The 22225-nt window shown below is 45.0% G+C and overlaps 1 protein-coding gene across 2 annotated transcripts in view; it reads left to right on the top strand.

Moving 5' to 3' along the window:
• The window catches only part of ITPK1 (inositol-tetrakisphosphate 1-kinase), a 230049-nt gene that overhangs the window by 180944 nt on the left and 26880 nt on the right, over window positions 1-22225 (top strand). For both annotated transcript variants that reach the window (XM_059723183.1, XM_014596432.3), the window contains one exon: window positions 21262-21360. In XM_059723183.1, the coding sequence (XP_059579166.1) occupies window positions 21262-21360 (99 nt within the window). The remainder of the gene's footprint in view (window positions 1-21261; window positions 21361-22225) is intronic.

The following is a 22225-nucleotide window of genomic DNA, read 5'->3' as shown; positions in this document are numbered from 1 at the left end:
GACTGTGGAATGAGCGTGACGTCTTCTCTCATTTTTGCATCTCTTTGTGATTTTTCTAGGAAAATTTGTTTGTCAGATGTTCCCTGTTTCTTTTCAAAAGAAGCTGTGAATTGTGGTGATTGATGCTGACTGGAAACGAGGCTTGTAGTGGGTTGTTACTCCTTTAGCTAGGCTCAGGAGCGTGCCTTCCCCCTTTCCTACCTCAAACTAAACAGAATAACAAAACATCAGTAACCCTCCCCACCCTACCTCTCCTATCCAGGGCAAGGGATTCGCTGCAGTGCTTCAGTATTGCCTTCTTGGCTACCAGCATCATCTCTCTGGGAGCTTTTAACTTCCTTCAGGGCCAGCCAATCATCCCCATCAGCTGGCCTAGACCTCCTAGGCAGGCAAACTATTACCCTCTAACCCCCTGTGGCTGGGTTCCAGTCCCTGTGCCATGCAACTTGTTACAGGGCTTTTCTCTGCACAAATCGGATATTGTGCAGAAGGAATGCAAGCATTCCAAGCGGACAAGCCTCAGGCTTCTTCTCTAAGGTTCCTCTTCTGGTCACTTATCAACATGGATCAGTCAAAAGTGCTCTCATATAGATGAGAAACTTCTTATTTCTTTTACCTATTTTGTGGACCATTCTGTCCAGTTGGACACGTGGCGTCTGTCCCCTGCACGTGCAAAATGGTCACAGTACATTTTAAAGGTCTCTGGTGGAATCATGAGGGGTAGTCTGCTGTTTGCATTGATGCACTTCAGATAAATGGCTTCTACATCAAAGTCATAGTTTGCCAATATACTGTAGCTTAATTGGTTGTGCTTGCTTTCTGGAATTTGTGGCTCCTTTCACTTTTTAACTTAATTTTAGACATGAGGTTTAGCTACCCCCAAAAGCAGAACAGTTGGCACTAACTGAAGTGTTAGTGAGAGTTGTGTTCTCTGTTTGGCTTCAGTGGAAAAGGAGCCATAGTGATTAGGTCATACATTTGGAAACAAGTGCAGCTGTATCATTTCTCTTGAGCTCCACTGAATAAGAAGGACCTTAAGCAGCAACTCTAATCTAGATATTCTTCCTTCCTTTGTACTTTAGTGAAGATAAGAGCTAGATCCGTATTCCTGTGGGCCAGCCAAGACAAAGGCCTAAATGCCCTTTAACTTTTGGAGGTGTTTTGAGCCTGGATCTAGACATTGTAGTTTGTCCCAAATCTAAAATAACAATTAAGAGCAGTTGAAAAGATGGGGGCTTGCTGTGCACTATTAACACCTGTGCACTTGTGAATGAAATTGCACACAGAAGTTCAGTTATAGGGAGTCACCTTTCAAATACAAGACTGAGAAGAGTAAAACTCTTAGTTCTTAATTCCTGCAATTTATGATTTGTTGGGTAGCTTGAAGAGGGGAGAGGTGACAGGGAAGTGGGGGTAGAGGAGGTTACAGTTACTCAGAGGGAACAAAGCATATTGTGAATCTGAATTTTGCAAGTGGAATGTTGAAGAAGAGGCGACTTCTAGGAATATCAGAAAAAGAGAAGCACAAGATTTGAATGAGAACCAGGATGTGAGGAGAGGAAGAAAAGGAGGAACAGTCTTGTGGGTTCAAGCTTAAGTAGCAGGTAGGGCAGAAAGAAGCTGCCGTTGGTGGAAGAATAGGAGGGGGACAGTCCTATATTAAAATTCTGTGAAAACAGTTCACCGTAGGTCAAGGGTCATCAGAAAGGTACCAGTGAGGTTTTAGGAGCAGGTGGGATTAGTTCCCCAGCATGCAGGTTTTGTGGGATAGTGATGGGGAGGAGAGCACTAAGGCCAAAGAAGTCCTTGTCCTTGAGGACTGGAATAACACAGGCTGAAGGAACAATTGGAGAAGTGAGTGTCATAAACAATAACATACAATTCCTTTGCTCTTGTTTTTCATGCACTAAAAAGGCTACTTTTCTATCAAGGAAAAATGGTTTAATAGTTTGCAAAAAGTTGCATTTCACTTTGTAGGGAGTATATACTATACCCCATCTGAATCCTGGTTAACTGATTTTTAGGTTTTTACAGTGACAGCTGGTATACAAAACTAATTAGGAAAATAAATTCGTAAACTTCTGTACACTTCGTCTCTGTCAGCAGCTGGGAGCTGCACTCAAAGGCTTATACAATTTCTCCCAGATTACGTGGTGTAAAGGGATTCAAAGAAAAAAGTTTTCAGTTCCTGGGTGAATCCATACCAAACAGTTATGCAAGAACAGGACATGGAATCTGCATTTAATATATTGCAAACAAAAGATTTAGTCAGTGGCAAGGTGCCTGTGCTGAAGGATTAGAACCCAAATGAAACTGTGTTCAGATGGTACAGTGAAATACTTCTTGCTCACTTTAAACAAATCTTAGTAATGTAATTTTAGAGTTAATCTTTGTTGAGAGGGAAAGAGTGATGTGGTGGAATAATTGCCTTGGCCTGACATTAGCAAGTACGTACTGGATAAAGTGGCAGTAACCCCTCTGTCATCCAAGAGCTTTAATTTGAAATAGAGGCGCAGCAATATACCAGTGCCATATTGGATCAGCATCAATAAAATGAAAATTAACAGTATTAGCTATTGGCTTTTTTTGGCTGGTACATTTTTAACCAATAATGTACCAATAAATATAATATGCTTTCCAGCCAGGACCACCAGACACCACATGCATGCACACAACCAGGAGCTCAGCCAAGTAGTGTGGAGAGCAGCGCCCAGCAGGTAAGTCTGTGGAGGGGAAGGAGTGGGGGGAGAAGGAAGGGGCTGGGGGGAGAGGCAGATTGAGGCCCCCATGGTGAGGAGGAGGGAGTGAGGCAGGGACAGGGTCTGGGGCAGGGAAGTGAATGGGACCCTGTTAAGGTGGGAAGCAGGATGAAGCTGTCGGTGGCTTGTCCAGGAGATTAGCATCCCGGCGCTTAAATGGTGGCAGGGCATTTGAACTAAAGCCTGTCAAATGAGATTTAGTTCAAGTACCACCACCACCCATTTTTAAGCGCCGGGACGCTTTTAGGAGTGGAGCTGAGTGGGGCAGGGGCAGATGTGGACTGCCTGCTGTGGGCTTTGCGCTCTCCACTCTGCTGCCTTTGCCCTGGAAGCCATGCACTGACCGTGCAGTCCTTGGCTGTCCAGTAACAGTGGTGGTGGTGAGCTGTGCCTCCCACTTCTGGGCAGGCAGGGGCCACAGCATAGCCAGTGTGTGGCCCCTGGGGCAAAGCAGCAGGGCAAAGAGCCCTGAGTCCGCAGCATGCAGCCTCCACCCTTGCCTCACTTGGCTCCGCTGCTTAAAGTGTCCCACCACTTAAACATGGTGGTGGTGGCACTTGAAGTAAAACTCGTTCTTTGAGCTTTGGTATAAGAGCCCCCACCACCATTTTTTAAGCACCAGGATGCTGCTTCCCTGGATGAGCTGCCTGTGGCTCCATCCCACTTCCCCCCCCCCCGGGTCCCATTCACTGCCCAGCCCCAGCCTCTGCCCCTGCCCCACTCTCTCCCTCAGCCTTGATCTGTCCCCCCCATCCCATTCCCCTCCACAGACTTACTTGCAGGGCACTGCTCTCCACGGTGCTTGGCTGCATTCCTGTAAATCCGTTATCAGATTGCTATCGGCCGATTATGCCTGGTGAATAATTGGCTATCAGTATTGGCCAAGGAGATCTTTATTGGTGCACCCCTAATTTGAGATGGTTTTTATGTATGTACATCTTTCTCTCTCCTCTTGCCTCCTTCCCTGGAAGTAGAGGTATTGTTTAAATTTCTGTCATTACTTCTGTTCTAAAAAATTAGTTTCTGTTCCAGAAAGTTCATCATGTTTAAGCTTGGGCGATACAGCAGAGCAGTGGCTTTCCTTTTGAGACTCCAGGCACCGCTTGGAAAATGCCAGCTTAGTTTTCACTATTTTTTTTTTTTCACTACAGAAAAATAATAGAGCAATTCTTTTTTTGCAGAAACTTGGAAAGACCACAACAGGTCAGAATGTTTTTAACACTGTGGATTTCTATTTGAGATCTCTGGGTTTATCCTGTGAATCATGTCATAGTGCTAACATTGTGTGGCACCCTGAGGCACCCTTGAAAGGATCTCAAGGTACTCTAGGATGCAGTGGCACTCTGGTTGAGAATCACTGTAGTAGGGAGTGACTAAACAGACAAATGAGAGAGAGGAAGATGTGCGGCAAGTAAAGACCGATGCAGTTGCATGAAAAAATAGTCAAAGTTATCTCGGAAGTTAGAGAACTAAATGCATTTCTTTAAAAGCATTTAGAATATGTAGCCAACTGCTCTTTTTCTGGCATGCTTTGATATAATACTTAACTACCCGTTTCAGTTGCAGGTAGTTCCCATCATTTGACAGTTTATGGTAATTTGTGCAGGTGGTGATATTTCTCTGACATTTGAAATATGTAAAACTACATTCAGGTCTTGCTTTAAATGCCCAAAATGCTTACTAATAAGGAAAGTTGAATGTGTCAATTCCTGCCCCACCACAAAGTGCAAACCAGCAACCTAGGTGTAAAGTTAGTGTTAAAGAAAATCCAATGTATGCAAGACTTCACTAACCATACTGTATTCTGCTCTTACTTTGGGTGATGAGAGGTAGATGGGAGGAACTCAGTTCTAAACTACAGGGTTTTTACTGGGTTTATTTGTAAACCAAGATCAGATTGACATTTGTATATTTTTAAATAGCTTTTTAGGTTTAATTTTGTTTTCCACCTTCTTATATTTTTGAACATCTCTGAACATATTTTCTCTATATTGCATTCCTGTATGCTAGTACTAATGAGCTTAGTATGACATGCTTTGCTATTGCAAAATGATTCTAGGAAGCTTCTGTTCATAACCAAAAGTACTCGTATGGAAATACAAACCACAAAATGTGTGGAAAGCCTAATAATATACCAGAGTAGAAATGGGCCACATTAGAGCTGGAACTCTGGATACTAGAGTTCAAGATCTCCAGATATGGGTTCTGCTTTAGAATCTTCTCAATAATACAGTAAAATTTTTGCCTTTCTTGATTGCTCTGTATTCATGGTTCTCAAAGTACTTTATCTGTCGGCATTAAACATCTTGCACTTTGCATATATTCATTTTTTCAAATGTATAAATGGAGTCATGCATGTTCATTACTTGTTCACATTTCACCTGAGAGTGCATCAGGAGTGAACCCACAAGTCCTAATTCCCATTCCCCTGCTGTAATTACGAGAGCGCAGTCCCCTTTGGAAATGTGGCAGTCATAGACACTCAAACTTCATATTAATGGACACCTGATGAGAAGCTTTCAGGAGACCACTGAGATGCTCTTCTGCTTGAGAGGGAGTTTGAATGCATTCTTGAACGCTGCCCTAGGGTTCTTTCATGTTCTGCCTTGCATTTGCGATACGTAAGGGATGTACTGTGCAGAATAAGTGGTATCAGTAGGTACCATGGGCTAGACATTGTATTGTCTTTCTCAATATTTAGTTCCAGAAAGCTTATTACACTAATCTGGTTTAAGGGCCATCAACCCTCTCAGAATTAGAGTTATAAAGAGATTTTATAAGACTGTCTATTCTCTTGCTATGCTTGTAGCTTCTGGAAGTGAGCTTTTCTATGTGCAAGAAATACAAGTCATAAATATACTTAAGCATGTTCTCTCTCTCTCTCCTTGCCCCTCAGCCCCTTTTTCCTAATAGTACACATAATCAATGTGAGAATTGGAGACTGATTCTCCAGCCTTTAGGCAATAACTTGACAGTTGGTTGAGTTACATTGATATAAATCCATTAGGTCCCAGGTTTTAGGAAGCACAGCTACTCTACTGTACAATGAAACTTCTTGTTCAGTGGCAGCAAGATCTTCGCATAGCATTTCTGACTTAGGCGCACTAGGGTTTTGATATTAACATATTTGCCTCGAGTCCTAGATCCACCACTATAATCAGCACAAAACCTGTGGAGCCGGTCTGGTAACTCCTGTAAGTTTTTAAACCGTTTGGGGTCACTGGGTAGGAACTAGCATCACGGCTTATCAAATAATTGGGACCTATATAGCTCAGGACTGGAAACCAGTAGTCTGTCTTTGTCATCCTAACTGCTAATTAATTCCCTATCAAAACAGATGCTCTGCAATTAGCAGTTGCAAACAGTTTGTAAGAATGTCTGTGTGTGTTTTTATCCTGTCAGCACTGAACAATCTCTTCAGTGACAGGCAAGAAGCCTTACTGGGAAGGCCATGTTCCTCTTGCTGCCATCAAAGGACTAAGACTATCCTGGCTTTCCCTTGGGCTGAACTTGATCTGCTACTCCTAGCTCAGCAATTTTGAAGCATGCTGCATATTGCAGGAAATACTGATATCCAAAGACAAAACTAAGAAATGAGTGTAGAGGTGTGGTCTGCTGAACAATAGAAAAGATTTGAGGGAAAGCTGCACCTATTGTAGGTAACAATCATCTGCTTGACTGCCACTGGCTGTTCATATATATCTAGGCAAAGGAGCCCTGCTGGGTTGCTGAATTTATTGGTGCTTGATTTGGGGTTTTTTATCATGGAAAATCAGAGCTCTCCTTACCCACTTTGCTCATCAGGATGTGGGTCCAGCTGCGGCAGTTCCTTCCCCAACACGCTTCTTTGTGGCACTGAGCAGCCCTGATTTATACAAGTGCCCTGCCCATGCCATTGTCCCCCACTCCAGACTTGCAGTCCCCTGGGCCCTGCTGGTACCCTCATTCCCCACCCACAGCCCCCTGGGCTCTGCTTGTGCCCCTCACTCCCCAGCCTCCCACCTGCCAGGGCTACAGGGCCAGGGACCTGGGTCCTCATCTCCCTGCCGCCCCATCTCAGTGCCTGAGCCCTGGCTGCTGCCTGCAGCAGGTACTGCTGCTGCAATGGAGATGAGCGCGGAGCCCATCTCCCCCTCCCCCACAGGCAGTACAGCCAGAACAGAGCCCATTGGGGACAGGGAGGGATGGTGGTGGGCTGCCCTCTGTGGGCTCTGGTTTCCCTGCCCTATTGCCCTCCCCTCGAGACCTCTGCAGTCTAACCAGCAGGACCCAGCATTGGAGGGTAGGGCAGGACTGGGCGGGGAGGCTTGCTGCCACTGCTGGGAGCTCTGCATCACCATGGCGAAGTGCCCCCTGCCTGCCCAGCAGGAGCGAGGGCTGCAACTCTGTGCCTGCTGCAGGGTGGGTAAAGGGCACCTTGCCAAGGTGGTGTAGGGCTTGTGGCAGTGGCACCAGGCTTCCCTGTCCCACCCACCAAGCTGCAGAGGCCATGGAGGGAGAGCAGCAGGGTGGGTTGCCCTGAGCCTGCAGCTCGCAGCTCGCATGTGCCCTGTGTTACCCCACCTAGGAATGTATGCAACAGTGGGGAGCCAGCTTCAACACCCTGCTGGCCACCAGACAAGCTGTCTGCTGCTCTGTCCTGTTCCCTGCCTGGAACTGGTGGCCCCATATTCAGGCCCGAAGTCCCCCCGCACTACCTCTGCTGGGCAGCAGCCCCAGCCCTGCAAAGCTCCCTTCCTCACTATGCAGGGGGGCTCAATCCTTCCTCCCCCACCCAGACTTACCTGTAGGGAGCTGTGTACACACATCGCATACATGCACATGGCACCCCCTGCCTGCAGCACAGACAGAGCCTCCCAGTACAGAGTGAGAATAAAATGGGGGAGGGAGATGAACTGTTGGGTGCAGACCTTGTTTGGTGGCAGGAGAGATAGCAGGGTGCAGAGGAGGTGGTGGGGGGCAGGGATAGACAGCAGCTGCAACTATGGCCCCTTCTCTGGGTAGGGCCTGGAGTTCAAGCCACAGCAACTGCCTCCCCCACCCCTCTCTGGCCCTGTACTGGATTCTAACACGAATGGCTCCCCCATGTTAAATAGGGAAAAAGAACGTCATCTTAGAATTGGGTAAGTATGGTAGTAAAGTATGAGTGACAGTCAGTACATTTATATAAAATGTTATGTAACACAGTTAAGTCTGTAGGCTGAGAGACTTCAGCTGCTGCAGAAGAGCAAATCTGAACTCTAGTTGCATGCCTGAAACATGTGGACAAGCATACAAAATGGAGCAAGGCCAAATTACTGGAGTGAAAAAGTTTAATTGGACCAGCTACTGAGTTTCAAGTGTTCACACTGAATCTCAGAGTCATACCCCATTTTAGAGCAGACCTGATGGGTAGATTTTTACACTGTGCCCTTTCTAAAAATTCTGCTTGGATTCCCTGGGAATAGGTATTTTTAAAGTCAATTTACTGAGCATGTTACTAACTTAAAATAATGGAAATGTAGGTTGGATATGTGAGTGGTTCACCTTTAGGATAGGATACCCAATTGCCATCCTTGGAAGTTAACAACAGGTTAGACAAACACTTGCCTGAAATAGTTTAGACAGGGATGATCCTATCTTGAACAGGGGGTTGGACTAGGTGACCTTTGAGGTACCTTCCTGGACATACTTCTAAGTGATTCTATGAGTAAAGGTTTAAGTATACAGGGAACAGTTGCTTTGAACTTGCCAAATAGCCTTTTTCTTTTTTCCTTGACAAAGAAGATGAACCCTACTCTTCATCTAAGTTTTGCTTATACTTGCAAGCTGGACACATTCCAGCCTGTGAGAATAATTCTCAAAACTTTCTTATGGTTTGACTGCCTCTAAGAAAAAACCTTACGAGTATGACTAAAGCTGTTCTGCAGTGCCTCCCAACTTCCTCCTTATTTTTAGGAGGAGGACTTTATTTACAATTCAGTACCTCCATATAATATTTGAAAAGAACCAGAACATTGGCTTTCTTCCTATGGAGAGCTAAGAGCTTTAGTTTCATTTATTACTACGTGGCCCATCTGTAAAATGTCAATGTGGCTTTTCAGTGCCTTTGTTTTGTTTTTTTACATGTGTTGCTACTGTGAGACATGTCAAGCACAACTGAAAAATATGGCATGGAGTTTTCAGCAGCTCAGTCATGTAACAACTCCCCTCGAGATTGTCTGAACTCCCAGTCAGATCTGGGTCTCTTCATACAGCCCAAATGTAATCTTAGCCCAAAACTTTGGAGCCTTTGAAACATACACTTCAATGCATGTGCCACAATGGTTTCTCTCTTTCACACGTATGAGCTGCATTGCCACACTGTTCCCTTTTAGCATTAGAAGTGAAGACTCTCTGGGTGTGTCTACACGTGCATTGATGCACCTTTCCTAATGCGCATTATATTTAATACCTCCAATGTGAGGTATTAAATCAATCCACATTAGGCTGCGCTAATGTGCAGTAGTAGAAGTGCATGCTTTTTAGGTGATGCTTAATGCACAGTAGCCTATTTTACTGTGCATTAATATAATAGTACAGTTTTTTACATGACTCTTTAATGTGCAGTAAAGTAGGCTACTATGCATTAAAGTGCACGTGTAGACATGTCTTCTGAGGACTAACATGCCTGCGTCTCATCCTTTCCTGTGATCTTTCCCTGAATGAGATAATCTCTTGCCTTCTGTATTATTACATGTCCATGGACTCGCTCTGTCCAGTTCTGTCAGTGAATATGTTTTACCACATGGCATGCTCTCATTCTAGACATGGTTCCAGATACCCATGAGGCTGAATCATGATGCATAAGTTGAATGCTTGTTTGCAAAGCTTACGTGACAGTCTGTTTTGAAGTGTAAGTGAGATAAATATATGCTCCTTTCTAATTTCCAAGAAAGTAAGTGTACAAAACATTTTACAAGTTTGGAATCTAAAAATGCTGCCCTTTGAGAAGAAGAGATTTTAAAAAAATTATCTTCAAGATATGCAAGAAGAGAAGTGTATTCTTCACTCTGTTAAGCTGGAATAATATGGGATGGGAAATGTACAGAAAAGTTTTCTGTGGACAGCATGAGCTAGAGAGAATGCTGCTTGGACCACAGCTTTGTAAAATACCTCTCCTAAACTGGAGAAGTCAGTAGGGGATGCTGAGAAGAAAAGTTCTAACAAGGATGACTTTAATTATTCCTTTTCAACTCTCTCCTGTTGTCCTTTCCTACCCCCTCCCCCCAAGTCTAATTGAATTTGTTGTGGGGGTTTTTTAAAAAAAAAGACAAAACATTTAGCAGCCCCGAACTTCTGTAGAAATAGTAAATTCATTAATTCTTTATATACCAAAAAACTAGAACACTTGGTTCCAAGATTTTGGATTTTAAACTTCATTGCAGAACAACAAGTACGTTTTTTTTTTTTTTTTTGCCTCCCTACCTACCATCTGACACCTTCAGGGAAGGAATTCTACTTGATCAACACATCAAAGAGCTACTCAACACAGCTCACAAAGACATTCTCATGGACCCAGAGGGACAGACTTCCATCTTCAGCTCCCCCTGTGCAAAAATGAAGTTTATTTCCGACCTATGGGGACTTTTTACCATCTTGTACCTTCTACACTTTTTCCAGAGCCTGACGAAGGGACTTTGATTCTCGAAAGCTTGCAGAAAAGGACAATTTTCTTGGTATTTTCCAGTTGGTCTAATAAAAGGTATCATTTTGGAACCAAGAGTTCTAGGGGGTTTTTTTATGTCTTCTTGTCTCAGACCAACACGGCTACCAAGTGCACCCGTTAATTCTTTATATACTTCCATTTATGGAACTAGGGTTTGGATTTCCTTACTTCCTATGCAGAAAATCCAGAATTGCCCATTTGTTACTGTGAAGACTCTTGGCTACAGAGGTGTGTGTTGAATTGCATACAAACATTCCACTCATCAGAATCCTAGCCTTAATACAGTATTAAGCTGAGGGATCAGACCCTCACAGCTAAGAGTGACTGGCCTTCTTGAACGTTAATATACATCCATTGACTTCAGAGGAGTTATCAGTGGTGAATTTGGCTGGTGTTCTCTTTATTTCATTGTACTAATCAAACAGTAACTTTATATATAATGTAGTGCCGACTGGAGTTCCTTATCCAGCCTACAGTATGGTGCAAGGTATATGGTGTGTCTGTACAGATGACTTTGAATCTACAAATCAAGGTATATTTCAGAGGAAATCTTTTCTGCTAGTAACAGTTTATACATGCATCGACGTTCTAAGAGGAGTGGATGGAACACAGGTGAGATTTAGAAGAATATTTCGTTTTGACATGATTTAAAAAATGATTTTGGTGATTTACAAAAATTGCCCTTTGATAAGACATTAAAACATTCAACCTGAAAAGAAAGTTGCGAACAACAGAAAAGAGGTCTTCTCATGACAGCTGCATTTATCTCGTGATTATAAATATTCTGAATGAGGAAAAGAGAAGCAGGTAATGGGTTTCAAATGAGCCTCCCAACTAAAGTAACCTAGCCACAAAAAAAATCTTCTCCCCTCTACCTCTCCAATTCTTGATTTGGGTGCATGTCACAGCTGAATTTGGAGGCTTCACCTTGCAACAAAATGTGGACGAGCTAGTGTCATGCTGAACCACTGAGGGGAAGACAGATAGCTAGTCCTAAACGTGTAACCCCATGAAAGGTATTATTGGGGTTAGCGTTGATTCAGTTTCTTTTGATATGGTGTTTTTTGTTGCTGACAGATGTTTTATGCTTAGACCCGAGAAGGGCTACGTATGTCTGCGTTTTGACTCTTTAAACCTTTATTATAAAATATTAAAAACAAAATCATCCGTCTGTCTCTGGTTTTGTTTGGGTTTTTTTCTTTTGGTTGAAAGTGAAGCTTCAGAGTCAAGGGCGAGGGTTCTTCCAGCAGGTATATTAAGAGAAGGACGTGCTGTACTAACTACACAGTACATCTTGCACATCCACACAGTGTGGAGTGCATTAGAGCAACTTGTGAAGGTGGTGATGAAGTACAGCTTATTGAAAGATTCAAGGTTTTCTTTTTGAAAAGCGTAAGTTTCTTTTAAGCTCCAGAGCCAAGTATGTTTTCTCCCAAAGAGAGAGGTGATTTGGGTACATCCTCTTAGGGAACAAAAGTGTAGAATTGTTGTTCCTTTATTTCGGGTCTTTGCTGATTACTTAAGACTAAATCGTGCTTCTGGAGCCTTTGATAGTAAGTAACCTGAACTACTTTTCCTTAAATATGGACACTTTCTGCTTATTTTAATGAACATTTACAGGGGAAGTCAGCACTTAGGAACAATGGGATTCTCTTCTCTGCATCCTATATCATGTAGGGATTACTACGTCCTGTTTCTTCACTAGTGTCTCTTGCAGCTCCTCCAAACAAATGCAGAGACCAATGAACTGTCTTTGCCTTAATTGTTGCCGAGTACAATTAAGAGGTCATGCACTTAGCTGTTTCCTTAGGCCAAGCTAACTGCACACATTGGGGATTCCTTACCTCCACAGGTTCCTTGAGTGCCTCCCTCTTTTTCTTTCCACTTCAGAGATGTGGTGCAACTCCCTCCCAAACTCTCCTTCAGGCCAAGGACTGTGTGCATGTTCTGTACCCCCTCCCCTCTCCCTTTACAACTAAAATTGATGCTAAGTAGGCACCGCTGAGCTCTTTCAGAAAGAGGGACACTAAATAAACAGCTTGGCGCTCTCAGATTGCGTCTTTCTGACAGCTCTAAGAATTAGGTTTTGGCAGGTAATATTTACAGATAAAGTTTTCGAGGAGTAGTTCGTTAATGTACAGGGGTAGGCAACACCCCCCCCCCCCCCCCCCAGCAACACAGGTGCCAGAATGTGGCGCACATGCCTTGTGGTGGACAGTGTGGAAGGGGCCAGGGCTGCACTGCCACAACAAGGATTGGGCCCCTCGTGGCTCCCCTGCCATCCACGTCTGGCACTCCAACATCTGACGAGTTAAGGTGGTGGGTGTTTTTGGCACCGTGCCCAAAAAATGTTGCTGACCCCTGTGCATTAATAATGCTTTTATCTAAGGATCTCAAAGAGCTTTGAATTCTCTTTTGAACCAAGCCACAGTAACCAGGCTTTATTCCCTGCTCTAAAGAGGCAGGACCTAAAGCACAGAGACATTGTGACCTGGCCACACCCACACAAAAAATTGTCAGTTGTGGAAGAAAGAACCCTTTTCTCCTGATTTTCTGTTCTTTTGTTTAATCTCTTGCTAGTGAAGGTCTAACGGGAGCTATAGTGGTGGTGAGTCCGGATCCTGGAGTCAGGAGTTATATTGCTGGTTAGCTCCCATGCATTATTAGCAGGAATCCAGATTTTCTGTTCACCACGGAAAAATGTGGTAAAACACTGCTTTTTCTCTTGTAAAGAGAAAATTGCAGATTTTCTCATTAAGGAGAAAAACACACACAGGCATATGGCCACCAGGCAGCCTGGAGAGCAGCTGCTGCAGGTAAGTCAGGGGAAGGTGGTAGGGAATTGAGGCCCCCATAGTGAGGGAGGGAGTTGCCAAGGCTAGGGCTCGGGCTGCTGGCCAGCCAGGGTGGTGTATGGGCCACGGCCTGGGCAGGGAGTGGGACAGAGCTGTGGGCAGTTTGTCTGGGAGGTAGCGAGGGGTGGGGGGCTGGCTTCCCACTGCTGCATGCATTCCTGGGGAGGTTTGAGGGGCAGATGCCCCCCAGTTTAGTGCACGAGGCAGGGCAGATGTGGGCTGGTGGCTGTAGGCTATGGGTTCTCCACCATGCTGCCCTACCCCGGAGGGCTGTGGGACCTGGCATGTGAGACCAGAGTGGGGCAAGGAGGCTTGGTGCTACCATTGGGAGCACCAGGCTGCCATGGTGAGGCACCCCCTGGCAACCTGGCAGTAGCAGGGGTGGCAACATGGAGTTGTGCCCTCTGCTGCTGCTGCTGCTGCTGGTGCTCTGGGTCCTACCAACCGAACTACAGAGGTCCCAGGGGGTGGGCAGCAGGGTGGGAAGCCCCAAGCCTGCATCAGTCAGCCCGCATCTATCCCCCTCCCCCCTGCACGGGCTCTGCTCTGCCCGCAGCAGCTGTTGCCTCCCACAGGTGGCAGCCAGGACTCGGGCACTATGGGGGGGAGCAGGACCCATGCCCCATAGCCCTGGCAGTTGGGGTCCCCCTCTGGCAGTGCTGGGGGGAGTGGGGGCTGTGGTTGAGGAGTGAGGGGCACTAGCAGGGCCCAGGGGGCTGTGGGTGGGGAGTGAGGGGCAATGTCATGAGCAGGGCACCGGCATATCAGGGCTGTTCAGCGCCACAAAGCCATCTGGGGGGGGAGGGGGGTGCACAGCCACATCTGGACCTGCGTCCTGGTAAGCAAAGGGGTAGGGGGAGCTGTGATTATCCATGCTAAACTCAAAATCAATGCCAACAATTTTAGGTATTTAGAATTTATCTTATTATAATGATTGAGGCACAGGTAGGCTTCCAGACTGATATATTTACAATTTTAAAGCAATAAATCATTGTGTCCAACTGATATGTATGTGTGTATATGTATGTATGCATGTAAGTGGCATTTCATTTTAATCAAAGAAAAATGTGGATTTGGGGTTTTAAATGAGAGAATTTGTAAGTTTAGGTTTTTTTTAATCCTGAGAATTTGCTATTTGTAAACGGAGAAAACTAGGATCCCTGGCTGTTAGTCGCAGGTTTCACAGTAATTTCCTGAAGTAAGAAGAATTGCCTATATGGTATTGGGACAGGGCTAAACAAGAACATGTGGCACCAATATATGGTCTCAATGAAGCTTACCATTTTGAAGAAAAGACTCCCGTATAAAAGCAGTTTTGCCCATTAAAAGTTATTTTGTTGGAAGCATGTGGGAGAGCTCTTCAGCCATAGTACCACAGCATTAGTTGTTACTATGATTAATTATTTTTTCTAGCAGTGATGGATGGGAGGGATGGACTGTTTTCAGAAATGGAAACATCACTACTGAGGGTGGTATGATCTTTTGATCAGAACTCCTTGCTTTTCTTTGAGGGGAAAAATGTCCATATCCATGTTGCTGTCATGGTACATTGGCAGTGCTTGGTCACGGTGATACTTTTTTTTCACAAATCATAAGAATCACAGGAGTTAGAGGGAGAAAGGACCTTTCGGTTCATGGTAGTGTTGGAGTGATGTTGTAATGTTGACATTAGGAACTGAGCCCTCATACCTTTGTTCTGAGCAGGCACAACCCTCAGACTGACCTCAACACCTGCCAGTTGATAATAGGCGAATTCACTGATACAGAGTAAGAACAAAAAAGCAACAATACAAACAATTAAACAATTCTATATCTACCAATCCTATGGATGTCATCAGAGTCAAAGTACATCTGGTCAGGATGCAGGCTCCACTCGGAGGCTCTTTCTCTTGGGTGTCAGCAGTCTGGAGGTGGGATGCCACAGCCCACAGCCCCCCTCCAGTGGGGCGCATGAGACAGGCTGCTGGTATGCAGTCAGTCCATGGTGGCCTCAGAGACCCTTCCTGGGGGGTGGGGATGGGAACCCCTCTCAAGGAAGAGAAGTAGGAGGATGATGGGAGGGATAAGACAAAGGTAGGGACCATTTGTTAGTCTCTGCTTTTGTATTCTCTTTCCCCCTTGAAGACTCTTCATCCGTAGCTATCTCTGGTTGGTTGTCTCTCTGTGGTCGCACGTCCACGTAGCCTTCCAGGCCTTCTAATTTGGTCTGTTCCCCCAAAACTGGCACTCAGCCCCCTCTCTGCTCTGGGACCTTGTAGCTGGTGTCACTTATGTTGTGTTATGGGACAGTATGGTATATTCCCAAGCTGTTTCTAGACTGTGTCCTTGTTGGCCTTGTGCTAGACAGCCCGTCTGCTTTCAGGGCCACGAGAAGCTGTGTGCGCGTCTCCCAAGCTCTTTAGAAATCCATTTAACCCCTGCTGCCCATCTTGACCCCTTTATGCATATATCTATACCTATAAGCCAATTCCCCCAAAAAACAGGCCTTTAAATACCGTTTCTAAGCCAACAGTAATCATGATGGTCCAAGGAATATGCAAGATGCAAGGATTTACCTTTTATTTACCTTACCAAGATGCAGGTAATACCTTTTATTTAACCAGCTGCATGGTTGGGATAGACTCAGTCTAACCCTGTAGGGGGCCCAGTAAAATATCGCCCACAAAAAAAATCTTGCCTTCTTGTACATGCTGTCTTCCCTTTGTCTGTCTAGGTTTGTCCTCTGCAGTCTCCTACCTTAAGCTTGGTTCAGCTTTTAAAAATCCCAATCATTGAGATATGTACAGGCAGTCCTCGCACTTACGGCAGGTTACGTTCCTGCAAAAGGCGCTGTAAGTCGAAACAATGCAAGTCTAATCTGATTTTCCCATAGAAACAATGTTATAATAGGGGGTTACATTCCTGACCAAGGGCCTGACGCCCAACTTCTTATAGAAATGACCATAAACACCAGAGCTGCCGGGGTGTAGGTGGGATTCGCGCCACCCCAGGAGTGAGTCCTGCCCTGCCTGGGGTCAGAGCCAGGAGCCCTGTGCCCCTAGGCAGCAGTTCCAGCCCTGTGAGCCTGTGCCAAGTGACCAGGTGCAGTGCCCATCACCATCACTAGAGCACTGCCTTTTCCTTTTATCAGCCATTTTTAAGGACTGAATATATAAAAAAGCTTAACATGCACTAAGAATCAAAGAATACAAGAAACTTACGTGCCGGAGCACATCAGGAAGCAAACTGACTGGGTGAAGTATGTACATTTGTGCGCTGCCTGAGTTGCCATCATGCCGTAAGTGCGAGGATCCAGCACTATAGGTAATAATATGGGTGTAAATGGCGGAGCACGGCAAGTGCGAATCGCCATAAGTCGAGACGCCGTAAGATGAGGACTGCCTGTACTGTGTTTCACTGCCAGGAAATCCTTTTCCAGCTGGTATTCTGCCTAACTTTTCCCTAAGTTGCAGCTCGCTTCACCTCAGAAAAAAATATTTCCTTTCTCAGGACTGATGCCTTTTGTTATATTCTTCATCTTTCTCATTTGTTGCTTTGCCATGTTATCCATATTCTACCCTGTTAATCTTTGTCTTTCAGTCATGTCACTGGTCTTTTTTTGGGTCCCCTATAAACTCTTTCCAGTGCTATGGCATTCTAAGAAAGAAACGCCCAGAACTAAATGTCACATTCAGGCCCAGATGCAGCAGAGCTTTAAAGAACAAGGCCACCTCTGCCCTGTTGCATCATCTAGTGGCTCTTTTATGTGCCTCTGTCTCCCAGATGCTTCTTATCTGCATCCATGCTGGGGGGTGGGAATCAAAGGAAGAGAAAGGAATAGTGGTAAAAAGAGACTGGGGCCAGACCGCTTGCTAGTTTAAATTGAAAAACAGACATCTAGAATTGCATTTCCAGCCTCAGGTCTCTGATATAGTCTACCAGACTGCAAACCCACCTCTAGTAAGTCAGGTTCAGACTGAGTAAACTCAGGGTTTAAGAAATTAGTGAGTGTTACATTATGGCATTCCTTAGATTTTTTAAAGTGATTTCTCCACTGATGGTTTGGTTTCAATAAAAGGCAATTGTTGACAATCAAGTTTATATGGAAATAAACTCGTTACCCTTTGCTTTAATTAGTATTATAATAAATAAGCCTGGAGGATTTCCAGGAAACCAGAAGGCTGGATTGTAGTTCCCCTTGTGGGCAATAGTTTTTACTTCAAAAGTATTCTCCAGGGTTTTGTAGCAAGAAAAGCACCTTTTAAAACATTCCCTCATGTTATAGCTGGGCTCCCTTGTTGTTCAGTCACTGTAGGCTATCCATAAACTATAGCGACTTGCTAGGAAATGAAGCATGTAGAGGCCACTTCTTCAGTGGGTAAGGACAAGAGATCTCTCTGCTGCCCCATGACACCGCTCATTAGTGTTCACTTGGCTGAAACATGCTCTCGGTTGTGTTCTGCTCAAAACCATTTGAGCTTTTTGACAAAAAATGGCCTATTATTCCTTAAACACATGTCTGTTTCTCTCAAATATTTTCCAGTGCTTGGATAAAATTTGAAAACTAGATATTTGGAGTCAGGATGGTCCCAAAAAACAATGTTTTGGCTTTTAAAAACATTTATCTTAACTTCTTTTGAAATGCCTCACAGAAAATACATGCACACATAACTGAATCTTTTTGCCTGAGAAGAAGAAATGTTATAGTTCTTTTAACTACCATGCTGTGAGGTACAATTCTAGTGTGAAAAATAGCAGTGTATATATAGCTTAAACTGCCTCCTGCTGTGTGCATGTATTCTGAGTTGTATCTGATTATTTCCCACAAAACTAAATGTTACGACTTTTCATAGCCCTGTACTGCTCTAGGAAGGATGTCGTGTGTGACATCCTGCATTAGCAGGTATCCAAGCACTTTTAAATGCATCATTATTTTGTCCTTACTATACCTCTGCCAGAAAAATCACAATCGTGCCAGTTTTTACAGATAGAAGCAAGAAGGTGTCAGTGCAGTGAGTTGCTGCCAGGGCCACTGCTCTTGCTCTTGCTTCTAGAATGCACTCTTGCTATGGCTGTTCTTGTTCCTCTTGCTGGTGTTTTCCACTGGCAACAGGTCACCATTGTTTTCTTAAGAAATGGTGACTACAACCACTACTGTCTGATGCTAGAATGCAAACAAACACAGAATCTCTTGATAGTCTGTTAGCACAAAGGGTTAAATCAATTCTGGGCACATGACCCGGTTTCAGATGGTGACATAACTAGTTCTCTCTGATGCGAGACAGTATCAAGATTGGCCCTCCCCAGTTCTGATGGCAAGCAGCTGCACTAAGCTGGCTTTGCTTTCTGATAATGGGGATTTGGTGGAGAAAGCAAGATGCTTTTCCCCAGAAAGCAGTGCAGCGTTTGCAGCCCTGGACCAGACAGTAATTGGTGACTAGGGGCTGTTTCTTCAAAATGAACAACTGCCTTTAACCACACACACTGGCAGGTTTTAATGCTAAGAAATCGCTTTGCGTTCACGGCTGTGGTAGGATATTACGCTTGGGGGCAAAGTGCTTTCCCATTGAGTTAACAGGCTGTTCTGGTGTCTTCAGTAGGCCGCAGCAGTCCTTTGGATGGCGGATCTCTGGTGGGCTGCAAACCCTAGTCTGTGGCAGCAAATTGGAGCATTTGGAGGTTGAGTGGTTTTCCCTTCCCCTTTCTTTGTTGATCTAGCTGTTTTTAAGCACTAAGACATTCTAAGAAATTAGTTTCTTTCTTGTCCCCTTCACAAGCAAGTGTCATTAAAATATATCCATATCCCATTTCAGTTTGCTTGGGAGATAAATGGAGGAAAGTGAGATGGAACCATATGTGCTCCTGAATTTACATAGTGATGGCAAGAGTTATTTGTGAGCCTCATGCACAAGGGTGGGAAAGCTGCCAGAGCCAAAGTTGTTCCCATGTATCCATAAACTAAATCTGATTTCTCAAATTAATCCAAATTAAGAAACTTTGCTCTGGCAGAAGCTTGTAAATATTAAAGTACCTGTCACTTTTGGATGCTGTTTTCTGTTTTCATAGCAGTGAGCTGAAAGCTTTGAAGTCTGGGATGCTGTGTTTTGAATTTTAGAAACTGACCTCAAAGCATCAATCTTTTTGTAAGCTTGCTCCTTTCAGGGCACATGAAAATAAAGCCTGAAGTTGTTGCAGGGGAGAACTTTTTATGGCAGAAGAAAAGCTCAATGGTCAGAACAGACCAATATAAATCAAGAACTTGTTGAAGTATAATCCAAATCTACTGTTCCAAACCCTCTATAGCCTTTGATGCCTCAGTTTTCCCATTTGCGCAATGGTGATAGTGTGTGAGGGTAGGGGAATTACTTTAATGTTTTATAAAGTGATTTCCAGATGCCGAGGAACACTCAAGTAGTTAAAATTATTATACTCATTTCTTAGATTGAACATTCCTTTAAGCCTGATTGTAAAGTGTGTAGAACATTAGGGCTACAACTTGGCTGGTGTCTGTTGGTGTCCAGTATAAATGTTAACCCAAATGATCAAGATTTCATGCTTGTTTTGCTTTCTGCCAAGGAAAATTGCTAGTTGATGCAAAAATGCAATTTACTTTTGACAGCAATGCTGCTAATGATCATTCTTCTCCTACCTTCTGTGTTGGTTTTTGGTTGATATTCTGAGATGGGTGCAGATCGCCTGCCTTATAACTGCTGAAATCTGTCCTCTTTCATTTAGTGTTTTTTTTTTGTTTGTTTGTTTGTTTGTTTTGGCTAACCCGTTCCTCTTCTGGAATATGCATATCTATCTTCTGAAAGATATGCCCTAAATCACTGAGATGTTCTTGAAAGTGCTACTCTGTGGCAGGGCTGTCTACCTGGTGGCCCATAGGTTGCACATAACCTGCGAGGGGTCAGTTTGCAGCCCTCGGGCTCCCACCCGGCTGTCACTTCGCACCCCCCAGCTGGAGCTGGGGCAGGGCGAGATGTGGAACAGAGCCGCGGGCAACTTGTCTGGGGGGTGGCTCCCCACTTCTGTTTGTACCCCCAGTGGAGGCATGGGGGCATGTCCCCCCCCCCGATTTGTGCTTAGGGCGAGGGTGGGCTGCCCACTGGGGGTTGGAGGCTGTGCCAGCCTTTTCCTGGTGGGAGGTGGGGGTGGCGGTGACAGCACTGGGAGGGGGAGTATTGTGAATTTTGGAGTGGCTGTAGCCCACCCCATATCCCCCCTCCCAGCACCGCCACCACCCACGCTGCCCCTGCCCACCCCAAATACACCCTCCTCCCCACTGAGAAGACGCAAGTGCAGCCCACCCCCACCCTGCGCACAAATACGGGGGGGGCACATACCCCCCATGCCTCCCCCAGGGATGCACGCAGCAGCAGGAGCTGCCATCCCTCCCCACCCCCTGTGCACAATCCGTCTGTGGCTCTGACTTGTGCCCTGCCCCACCCTGGCTGGGCAGCATCTGCCTGTGCCCCTGCCCCATTCATTCCCTCACCATGGGGCCTCAATCTGCCACCCCTTCTCTCCTGCACGCCCCTTCCCCTCACAGATTTACCAGCAGGACCCTGGTCTCCAAGCTGTTGGGTTGCACTCCATACCATGTGCGTGCTGCAGCTGCGCACATGGCATTTATCAGTGACATTATCAGGTATACTGGCCAAAAAAGGCAATGGACAGTAATGTCAATTTTCCTTTTATTGGTGCTGATCTGATGTGGACCGATATATCTGTGCACTTCTCATGATGCTGTTTGTGAAAATGTTGTTCCTTAACTATTCTTTCTTCCAAAGATAGTCTGTAATTTAGGGCCTGCAGTTGCTGTAAATTCCCAGAAGCCCAGTCCAGGTTTAGCAGATGATCTCCCCAACGCTTTTTAAATTTATTAGCTGAAGTACTAGGAAGGAAAAGAGCTAATGTGAACATTAACTGGGAGGCAAAAGCCCCTGATCTCCATTTGATTGCCCTTTTTGTCTTGCAGATGAGAGAATCTGTTCACCACCCTTTATGGAGCTGACAAGTGCCTGTGGAGAAGATACCTTGCAGCTCATAGAGAAGAAGGGACTATCATTTCCTTTCAGTATGTAAACAGATGTCCTATTACTTCTATTATTTTCTGAATTCCCCTCCTTGGGGGACGCTGTAACCAAAACAGTCTCATCAGGATTTTAGGAGATGTATTAACTTTTCTAAAACAAACACTCTTAAACAGAACAGTTGTTCTGAGAATCCAAATCCTTCCCCGCCAGCTTTTACTTGCTCCTGATTTGGTATTTATTATTATAAGCACATCTCTGCCATAAACAAAACTGCATTCCTGGGAAAAGCTAATGGTTCTTATGAATTGCCTTGAACTTGCTCTGGAGGTTACCCCCACAAAGTATTATTTTTCTTGAAAAAGAATCAGTTTCCATCTCAATCCAGACTGCAAATATACCCTTACTGTGTCAAGAGTTTTAAAAAAATGGACTGGGGCTAGGGGCAGACATTCAAAAAGCTTGAGCCTGAATTGATTCAATCTTGTAGGTTAGTCTTACCTGGCCAGGCCAAATCAGTTTGTAACTGTACAGACATTCCAGACATGCAGGCACATCCCTGCAGTGGCTCAGGCTAGAAGCCGAGGGGGGCAGGTGCTAGAGCGGCCCTCCCTTGCCTTCTACAGCGCTGAGCTGAGAGGGGCATGGCCAGGCCCCAGCAGGATTAGGGAGGGGTCTCCCCTCTCTCCGACCAGCCCAGCAGAGAATTGATAACACAGCGTTTATTTACCTCACTCAGTGTTTATCACCCCATCAAGAAAACAATAGAGGGACATTACCAGCTGCCTGTTGATTGTGCCTTTGTCCAGTCTGCCACAGCATGGACTGCAGCTGGTATGTGGTCTGCCAGCTAATGTTGTGTGTCTGTGTAAGTGGGGGTGGGGGGTGGGGGCAGAAGCCAGGCAGATG

This window comes from Alligator mississippiensis, chromosome 2 (assembly GCF_030867095.1).
Source record: "Alligator mississippiensis isolate rAllMis1 chromosome 2, rAllMis1, whole genome shotgun sequence".
Lineage (NCBI taxonomy): Eukaryota > Metazoa > Chordata > Crocodylia > Alligatoridae > Alligator > Alligator mississippiensis.
The sequence above is the reverse complement of the archived record's forward strand: the minus strand, read 5'-3'. Positions and strand labels throughout refer to the sequence as shown.